The sequence below is a fragment of the Buceros rhinoceros genome, unplaced genomic scaffold, assembly GCF_000710305.1.
Source record: "Buceros rhinoceros silvestris isolate BGI_N320 unplaced genomic scaffold, ASM71030v1 scaffold33566, whole genome shotgun sequence".
Taxonomy (NCBI): Eukaryota; Metazoa; Chordata; class Aves; order Bucerotiformes; family Bucerotidae; genus Buceros; species Buceros rhinoceros.
The window spans coordinates 1-10123 of record NW_010416360.1 but is presented as its reverse complement, the minus strand read 5'-3'; the positions used below and the strand labels follow the sequence as shown (position 1 = coordinate 10123).

Genomic DNA, 10123 nt, shown 5'->3' with positions numbered 1-10123 from the left:
TCCTGCTTTTTCAATTTTTGCTGGCTCACCCCAGTCTGACCAGTACATAAAGCTGTGAAGCAGAATTTATGTTGTATGATGCACTATAGTACTGTGTAGTATCACTCTTAATTATGACCAATAACTAACAAAGGCTACCTAAGTCAGTTATCAGGATATGGAGTAGCTGGTAGGTCCACTCTAAGAGAACCAGGACAAATACTCACCCAGAGAGAGGATCTACAGCAATAGAAGCTGGCTCTCTCAGCTCAGAGAGAAACAAAACCTTTCTTTTTGTGCCATCCAGGCTAGCCACTGAAATGGTCTTTGCAGCTGAGTCAGACCAGTAGATGTTTTTATAAACCCAGTCAACAGCAATTCCTGCAGGGCTGTGTATGTTGTCCAGGATTCTGTTGTGTGTTCCGACTTTATCACGAGTATCAATGGAGGCACTGGAAGACAAGAATTACTTGCTTTCAACTCCTTCCTCCACAGATACTATCACTTGGTACACCTCAGCAAATATTGCACACATATTACAAACAATGTAGAAGATGCACTTCTGACCTTCCACAAAGTGCCTTTGGTACAACTGTAGCAGCAGTTACCAGGAAGCGCAATAGGCATACACATTGCCAGTTGTGGGAACTGGCATCTAACTGTACTTTGTCTTTAGGACATCAGGTATCTAGTTGTCATCACCAGAACCTAGACAAGTATTTTGGTTAAAACATGGGATGTTTTAGGGGAGGCATACTAGGGTTCAGAAGCTGAGTCTGTTTACCTGAAGATAGCTTTTTGGCTGAAGTCAGCCCAGTAAAGCTTTTGCTCAGCAATATCAGCATCTAGAGCTACGCTGTTTCTTAGCTGCTCTACCAGCTGAATGTATTCTTTCCTCTCAAGGCCAATCTTCCTGATATCCCGGCGATTGGTGAAAATTAGACATGGTTCCTTCCCTGTGAAAAAAGTGTAATTGTTACCTGTACTTCTAGACATGCAGTCTTTTCATAAAAGTTTCAAGAGTCATCATATTTAGTATTTGCCATTCCACCCTTGCTAGTGGATGCTACCAGAGGTCTTGGCTGTACCATACCTCACCCTTTTCTCCCTCCACTTGATGGGGAGGGTCATCCTGCCCAGGAAGCAGACACAAGCAGTTTAAGTACTGTACTATGGCATCATTCAAAGTGTACAAGTTTTATTGATAACAGCACAACGACTTGTGTCAAAACCACAACAGCATAAACAGTACATCACTTGATACCTCATTTTAAAATGGGGATACAAAAGTCCTAAGCCAGCACTCACCCACTGCCTTGCACACCCCAGTAGCAAGATCCATCTGATAGCCACGGCTACATTCACATTTGTAGCCCCCTTTCAGGTTGATACAGATTTGACTACAGATACCAGGGTTCCGGCATTCATCAATATCTGTAAAGACAACAATATAATTCATTCTTCTCTCAAATATCTTCAGTACAGTCCATGTTAACCTACTTTATACTTGCCTCCACAAGTTCTCCTGTCTATAAGTTCAAACCCAGCTGGACAGTCACATTCATAGCCAATAACAAGGTCTCTGCAGATATGGGAGCATCCGCCATTGTTCACCAGACATTCATTTACATCTACAAGAGAAAAATTGGCCATTTGAGACAGCATACGTATTTCTTAAAGTCTTAGTCGTGGAGTTCTTCACCAGATACCCATCCATTCTCTAATGATGCCTGCCACATCTGATAGACCACTCTGGCACTTGAAATCACATGCAAGAGATCTTCCTCAATTTTCTTCTTTGCTCAGCTATCAGCATGTTTCTTGTGTCACAATTTGGCAGCCGCAGTCATAGATTAGAAGGTCCTGAAAGTTTCAGTTTCTGATGCCTTCAAGTGCCTTTTGGCCATGGATAAGTCATCCCAATAGCCTGTGTGGCTAGGGTAAAACTAGCCTATTGACTAGGTAGCTCTTGGTAGTTTGCCACCAAGGAAGTACATACAGCTCAGAGGCTGTATCATAGTATGTCTACTGGTCAGCATTGTGAAATGAGTTTGTTCACTTACTACACTCCTTGAGGGGCTCATCACTCCAGTCCTTGCAGTCTCTCTGCTGGTTACACACTTTATTGATATCTATGCATTCTCCACTTCTGCACTTGAATTTGCCAGGTCCAGAGCACTGAATAACTGAGATAATGAAGACTGTGAGGGCAACTACCAGCTTCAACAAATATTCTACAAAGACTTTATTCTTGCTTAGTTCCACCCTTACCATTGTTACAACTTGCTTCATCAGTGCCATCCAGACAGTCTCTCACACCATTGCACTGCCTGCTCCCATGGATGCAGTTCCCATCTTCACATCTGAACTGGTCTGGTCTGCAGGTCCGAGAAGCTGAGGACACATCCATTACAGACTTAAAACTCCTGAGCTTTGGTGAAGGAAAGAAAATGAAGAAGGAGCCAACCAGCACCTCCTAGAGAAGTACCAACTTACGGCAGTTGATTTCATCACTTCCATCCTTGCAGTCAGGATCTCCATCACAGCGCCACTTTTTGTGGATACATTCACCTGAGCCACATTGCACCTCACTGGCAGAGCATTTCACAGAAGGGGCAGGCTGGCGGCCACATTGCTCTAGAGATTCATCTGAGTGATCAGAGCAGTCAGCATCATCATCACACACCCAGCTGATGGGAATGCAAGTGGAACTCTTGCACTGGAACTCATGAACCCCACAGGTAGGAGGTGCACACTCCAGCTCGTCACTGCCATCACTGCAGTCATCTTGACCATTGCAGACAAAACTCTTGGAAATACACTGCCCACTGCTGCATGTGAATTCTGCTGGACTACAAGTCACATTGCCTGGAGTAATAGAAGTAAGAGAGATTAGCAGATTATGACAAGGCAGCAGACTTTTGTATGAAGGTGTTTTGCTTTGTGGGTTCTTCATTAGCTGTTAACTGACAGAAGATCAGCATCCTGTATAAGGTTCTAGGAGAACCTAATTGATCACCTACAGGGCACTTGAGCCCCATACAGACTGTGCTCTTTGGCTTTGAATGTTGAGTGAGAGGCATCGGTTTTGAGCTACTGAGTGAAAATAATCTCCTTCTGAAGCAGCTACGCTATTCTGCTTCAGAGTGCAAGCCTTTCAGAAAACAGCCTCAAACCCTGCAAACCAGAGACAGAAGGTAAGAGAATTGCTAGCTTTAGAGTACAGAACAAGATTAAGGTAGCCAGATGGTCAGCATGCACTGTAGTTTGAAACTGAAGCGTTTTGTGCTGGTCCAAGGACAGCAGCAGCCCATTTGCCTGGACCACTGGAGATAACAGATCAAGAACTTGCACCAGTTGATCCTGTGGTATTAAGAACACCCACACAACTTACACCAGTATAAATTATGCCATTTCAATAGCAATGTAGATAGCAGCTCAGTATGCCTAGGCTGATAGTTTTATTAGCTTCATTAGAAAAGCCCTCTGTAGATTTACTTGTCCAGTTAAGGCATTTGCTTGCTGAGTAAGGCAGCAACTCCACAGACACAAAGCAGAAGTCTGGAGATCTCATTAGCCCATCCACGTAAGGTGCCTCTGATGAAAGCCAGCCCTGTGGCTTTGGTTAGAGCAAATTTGACTTGGGACACCTCAAACAACTCATACATACACAAGTTCACCAGAACAAGACAGGAATTATGCACTCTAATGCTGGCATTAGCAGCTTCTCTTGCCTGAATTTTCCCATCAGGACCTAAAACTTAGCTTCACTAATCCGCACTTTCAGACAAGCACATAGAATACTCCAGGATAAGGTTATAAAGCAGATCAGCGGTGCCCTTGGCTACAAGTCATTACTACATTTTTAGGAGACTATTTGTTAATGTAAGCAGCAACTAGAGTTACTTGTTGAGAAACTTTCAAGAGAACAAGTTCTGATGGTTTGCCTGATATGTTACTAAGCCTATGGCTATTGCTAAAGTTAGCCAGAGACCAAAGACAGATGTTGAATCGCTTATACTGCCATAGTTCTTAACTTAGCAGGATAAAGAAGCATTAGAAAAAGTCCACTTTGTTAAGCAGGCTGCTGTATAAGATGAATGTAGGTTTAAGGAGATACTATGAGAAGTGTATCTTTCCAGATATACTGCCCAGCTAGCTCCTTTCCAGACAAGTCAATTTCAAATAGAGTTATGCAGCCACTGTTTCTTCCCTTACCACAATTCTCTTCATCTTCTCCACTGTCACAGTCTTTTTCACCATCACATTTCCAGGACACTGGGATACATTGGGTTGACTGAGGACCACAGCTGATTTCATTTACCCGGCATGTTCTCATATCTATTGAAGAAAGTTTAAGTTCAATTTAAGAGTTTGGAAATTTAAGAGCTACTGATCTTGGGTTTTAGCATTTGTCCTGAAAGTTGAGCTTCAGCTCTAGTCAAAGTTGCTGTTAAACAGATGCCAACATCCATCTAAGTCGATGGCTCCATCATGGAAGTGGTTACAATAGTTTGTAGTGTGCAATAAAAAAATGCTTCCAGCTCCTAGTAGATTAGTATTTTAAGAGTATCTGTGTAGTGGTAATTTTGTGATTGCACCCAGTTACACTGCAGAAGCTTGGGCTATAACACACAGTAGAAGACAGGAGTAATGCCAAAGTGCAGTAGGAATTGGGGCTGAGGTATTTCTCAGTGTGGATCCTATCAATATGGAGAAATGAAGCTTCACCAATCCATATTCCTTGATTACACTTAAAACTGGGGTTGCTAACTGCCAGACCTCTGCACTTCTGCTTCCCACCCTCCAGCATGTAGTCAGTCACTCATTTCCTACACTAGGTGTGGTTACCTTGCTAAGTAGTTGTCTTGGAGGACAGTGGTCACTTAGTGCACAAACCACAGTAATGGTCAGGCCTGCTGTTTTGTGCTTGCTGCTTCTGACTGTCAGTAAAACCTTGTACTTGCTACCCGTTACCAGGTACCAGCACAAAGTTCCCTCTCAGTTCTGTATCTTCTTAAGTAGCAAAAAGTCTTGCCATGACCCTGATGTGGCCAAAGCCAAGATAGCACTTAGGCAGGTGCTCTCTTACACAAGTTCATCCTTCCTTTAGGAGCAAAGCCAGGCTGCAAGCACGCAAGAAGTCAAAACACTGCTTGCCACAGGCCTGCCATCACCAACAAGCCAGGCTTACTTACGGCACAGTTCAGCACTCTCGTCAGACCCATCCTCGCAGTCTGGATCGCCATCACACTGCCATCTGTTCGGCACACATTGACCACTGATGCACACAAAATCAGATTCAGCACACGTCTTCTTCACTGCAAGGGAGAAGGACAGCTTCTTGTTTAGAGACCAGAGCTTAGCTTGTTTGTCGAAGCTAGAAATAAGTTGCCTTGCCCTAGGAAAGTGATGCAATATCCTTAGTTCTTGAATGTCTGGTGTCATCCTCCACCAGTCTAATTACAGCGCTGTTTTAACACTTCCTAGAGAGTTATACTGTGCACAGAGAAATATTTATCTTCCTGCAAGCAGGCACTGAAGGACTGCTATTGTTAAGGGAGACTATGCTAGAAGAATAGCTGCTGCTTTTTGCACACACTAGAGTTAAAGTAAGGTCTATTGATATTAATATTCAGATTTTGAATGCTCAGTTTATTATCAAGGCATTGGATTTGTCATTACAGAAGCATGGTACTATGCAACCATAAGGTAACAGTTTAGCTCTACTTAAGCAGACTGGCAGTTTAACCATACTGGTGTTGAATATCAAGTCCATTTTGCCTCATCTCTAAATGCATCTAGTCATTCATCTTGGCCTCTGTGCCTGCTTAAAGCAAGAGCTGGCAGCCAGAGCTAGACTTAGTGTTTACAGGAGACTCAGCAAAATCACTTTCACACATAAACCAGGGCATTTAACCATGGAATAGCCAACAGCTAAGTGCTGATACCAAACTTTTCTACTATGTCTTCAAGCAAGAACTGAGAACGGGTTTGCATTCTGTTCTTGACAGACACCATTCTGGCAAATGAAGAGTTTTGGTCACAAGCTTTTTTTACTCAGTCACCAGTTCCAGGAGACTCATAGCACCCAGTTAAATTCAACTGCCTCAGATGGACACAAGGCATCAAGGTAGTGCCCCAGTTGTTCCAGGGCATTTTTCCCTCTGCTCTGTATTCTGACTGTCAAAAGTGCTGGACAGAATATGAATCTCTGTTAAGCCCCCAGTCTGTTAAGCACAGACTGCTCCAGAGAGTTATTATTCATTTTGATTACTTACCACAAGCACTTTCATCACTGCCATCTGAACAGTCTTCATCACCATCACATTTCCAGAGTAACGGAATACAGCGTCCATTACTACATGGGTATTGGGATTCCTCACATTTTGCTCTCGCACCTTCAATAGAAAAAGATACTGTTTAGAAACACTCTCTTGCTTCCCCCCACTGCTGATCAAGAAGTTACCCAGCATATTAAACAGCATAACATCAGCATGAAATGAGATCTGAGCTCCAAATCCTTGTAGTCACCTTATTTGGTCATGAAACTAGATCCAGAAGCTTTCCTTTACAGTACGAGTGTAGAGCCTATGCACTATAATAGTCCACCCAACAGACAACAACTAACCAGCCTCAGTTTTGTTCTTACTGAGTTTTCCTTTTCAGGGCAGGGTCAAATTTGCAAGGCAGAAGGAAGCATGTGCACAATGACTTTTGCTGTCTAGTGCCAAGCATTACATCCTCAAATCTCTCCAAACTTTAAGTAAATTTGGTTTAAACTTGACTAAAGTCAAGCTGGATTGGCATTTCAGGATTCTGCTACTAACACTTTACAGCACAATTCCCAAGACGTCTGTAAAGATAGCTTAGCTATCTGCTCCGAACAACAAGTTCATCTGATATCCATTGAATGACTTCCATAATTTAAAATACTTCTTAAACAAGGACTCCCAGAGAATTCCTTATTATACACAAAAAGAAGTGTGACTACTCATCTGAATCTTGGTTATTATTAAGCTAGATCAGATGTGATGCTAAGTGAGCAAAATAATTTATCACTTCCTTCTGGAATCAAGTCTGTTGCTTCCCAAATGGAAACAGTCTTGATTTGTTAGTATGCTTGAGTAAGGTACTGCTTTCCGCATGATGCTTACAGTGCATTTTACAGACTACCTTCAGATCTAAAACTGTATGAACCCATCCCTCAAGGGAACCTACTTTGTCTTGAAACTGTGTTACCACAGGCACTAAAAGCAGCAGCCTGCCTCTTCAGCAGCTGAGCCAGAGCTGTTTCATGCAATGCATATAGGCACACGTGTAAGCTCACAGATTAGTGTTGGCTGCACATGTCTACAGCATGATGCAAGACTCCTGCTCCTCCTTGCTTTATTGTATCATTTAGCAGAGATGCTTTGTCTTGGCATTCCAGGTCTCAAAGCACATGAAATTTTAGCAAAATATTGCTTGTTATTTTATAAATTCTGTATATCATATGTAAGATGCAAGAGAGTTTCCAAGTGGGAGAAAGCTATTCAGCCATTTCATGTTATACTGGTCAGTCATCAGGCACTGGCAAACCCTGGACAGAGTATAAGCAAGAACAATATGGGCAATTTTACCTGCCAAGTGTCTCAAACTCATATTAGCAATAAAGGATTTGAAAAAACAGAATATTGAGCTGTGCTAATGTTTGAGCAGTCTTACTGGCTGAGTAAAAGACACACTTACTTGACAGAGAGTCAAGCCATACTAATTAATTTCACGGAAACTGTGTTCAAAAAGTGCCAAAAACCTGAACATCAGCTCTTGTGCTCTGTATTTCCATTCTTCCTCTCCTTTTCAGGATGGGAGTTACACTAGCATGCACTTTCTAATAGGATGATTTGTAAAGCTACTACGCTTTGGTCAAGAGCTGTCAAGCAAATAGCTTGTCTTGTGCTAGAAGGCACACCCCAGCAAGCTTAGAGAGGGTGCAGAAGTCACAGCTATCACCTTGCTCCAAGCCTGACATCACCTTGTTGTCCAGTAACCTCTAGAATAGTCTTCAGCTTGAAAGCCCTGGTCACACGTTATTCCAGTTATTCTAGTTAAAACTGTACTAAAACCTAAAATATGCAACAACTGCCTCCTGCTAGTTTTGAGACGTTCTCATCCAGGCTTTCAGAGTGAGAACAGTCAACCTTTCCCAAAATAGCATACTAGAGATATTAGACTAAGCCTGCCACTCAGGAGATCCCAAAATAACTCCACAGTCCTTAGTTACTCTATGTCAATCTAGAATAACTAGAAAAGGCTCTAAGGCTGCCTAGTACATTGTGACTTTGAAAGATAACATCATGTTGACCAAGTGCTACAGGGAAGCTACACACAAGGCTAAACAAAACAGTAACTGAGCTTGGAGTAACAGCTATAACTTTACAACAAGCCATTCCAAGAAGGTATCATCACTTCTGCAGCCAATATCAAGTGAAATGTCAGAGCAACTACTTTTGTTAGCCCTCAGACAAGTAAAGAACTGACAAGACTGAACACCCACATAGGTGCACAAAGGTAAAGGTCATCATCTGTTGCTGATCCTGAAGTTGTCTGTCAAACTAAAGGCCACTTGGAGTGAACTTCAGTAAAGACAAAAGTTAGATGCAGCCAGTAACTAACTGCAGTCCCCTGTCTTACACCAAGCACAGTTCTGCCATCCCAGGTAACCATTTAGTTGCTACCAGTCTAACTCACTGCTATTCGAAGACAAGAGTCACGCCTCAGTTACAAAAATCATTAAGTGTCTACTGACTGAAGCTGTCTGTATCAGCATCAGTTAGCCACTAATTCAAAGTTTCTCTTCACATGCTACTTACACAATAGAAGCACCTTCACACCTTTCCTCCTCCTTGAGACAAAGCTTAGGCAAAAGACTTAAAGAACCAGTAGGTTCACAGCCTGTGATTGCTAATACATTATTTTAGTGTTCTCCAGATATACTGCTTACTAGAATTTGACTCATAAGCAGGAACATGTGCAGGGTGAAGTATCACACTTATGATGACTACCCAAGTTAAACTATCCTTCTCCATACCTCTGCCGTCACTGTCTCAGCCCCTTAAGGAACTTGTCAGATTACTTGTCTGGACAGCTTCAAGCATGTGACACTTGTGTGCTGTCATCTGACACCAAGTCCCAGAAAAGTTTGCAACAGTGATTGGGAAACTTTGCAAGCACTCACGCAGGAACTAGCTCAGACTACCCCCCAGACCCTGGCAGTTACCACTACTAGCAGGGGAGGTATGGCCACTAACTCAAATTGAGGGACAAATCAAACTAGATTTGTAGGTAAACTAGAGTTGTCCTCCACTGCATACCTCTTGTTATGATTTCTGACTACAGTGGACTAGCAGTTTCAGTGCCATCCAGCTTGGTCCTTCAATACCACTGCTGTTTAATCACGTCGATTGTAGACCAGACATGAGAGCAATCTACGTGAGTGGGAACTGAGGAGTGACTAGGCAGATATTTCCTCTCTTCCTCCTTGTGTGAGGAGTGGATGCAGCAATCCCCTGGCTGGGCTCTGTCTGACAGACCCAATGTCTGAACTACTGCACACAGTTAGGACTACGAGGGCCAACTCCTTTAAGCATTCTTCACCAACACAACCAAGATCTGACTCTTAGGCCTGCTTCAGGCACTAGTCAGGAGAATAACAGCCGTACATGCAGACATCAATTGTCCATCTCCCACCTCGAAGAGCAGCCTGTCCCTCCTGAAGGAAGAAAGGAGTTAGCCAGTTGATTACTACCTCCACTCAAGAGTAAAGTATTTTTAATTGATTATCCAATTGGCTTAAACTGCAGGTCCCTCTGCCATTGAGGTAAGAGCTTCTACGCTGGGAGGCAACCCTGGAGCTCGCCACGAGCAGCGCTACTAGCGAGAGCGCAGCCCACACGAAGAGATCCGGCACTGGCAAGACTCAACCTTGCCACCAGGTGGAGATCCTTGACGGTGGTAACTATTAGCCCTGAACTAGAGCCTGCCGATGCTGCTGGATGTCACAAAGCCGAAGTTGCACAGTTGTTTGACAGCACCCTTAGCGCCGCAGGCTTTCCAAGGGCTCCTCTTTCTCTCCTCCACGGCATTCCCTCCCGCCCACCCC

The 10123-nt window shown here is 43.3% G+C and overlaps 1 protein-coding gene across 1 annotated transcript in view; it reads right to left on the bottom strand.

Annotated features, from left to right (window-relative positions):
• Positions 1 to 6380, bottom strand: part of VLDLR (very low density lipoprotein receptor) — a gene marked incomplete at its 5' end in the record, with an annotated part of 10469 nt that extends 4089 nt beyond the window's left edge. Inside the window, 11 exons of the mRNA XM_010137781.1 lie at positions 5 to 52; positions 207 to 431; positions 764 to 935; positions 1288 to 1413; positions 1491 to 1610; positions 2043 to 2165; positions 2251 to 2373; positions 2476 to 2847; positions 4198 to 4320; positions 5178 to 5300; positions 6261 to 6380. Coding sequence (XP_010136083.1) covers positions 5 to 52; positions 207 to 431; positions 764 to 935; positions 1288 to 1413; positions 1491 to 1610; positions 2043 to 2165; positions 2251 to 2373; positions 2476 to 2847; positions 4198 to 4320; positions 5178 to 5300; positions 6261 to 6380 — 1675 coding nt within the window. The remainder of the gene's footprint in view (positions 1 to 4; positions 53 to 206; positions 432 to 763; positions 936 to 1287; positions 1414 to 1490; positions 1611 to 2042; positions 2166 to 2250; positions 2374 to 2475; positions 2848 to 4197; positions 4321 to 5177; positions 5301 to 6260) is intronic.
• Positions 6381 to 10123: the final 3743 nt, after the last annotated feature.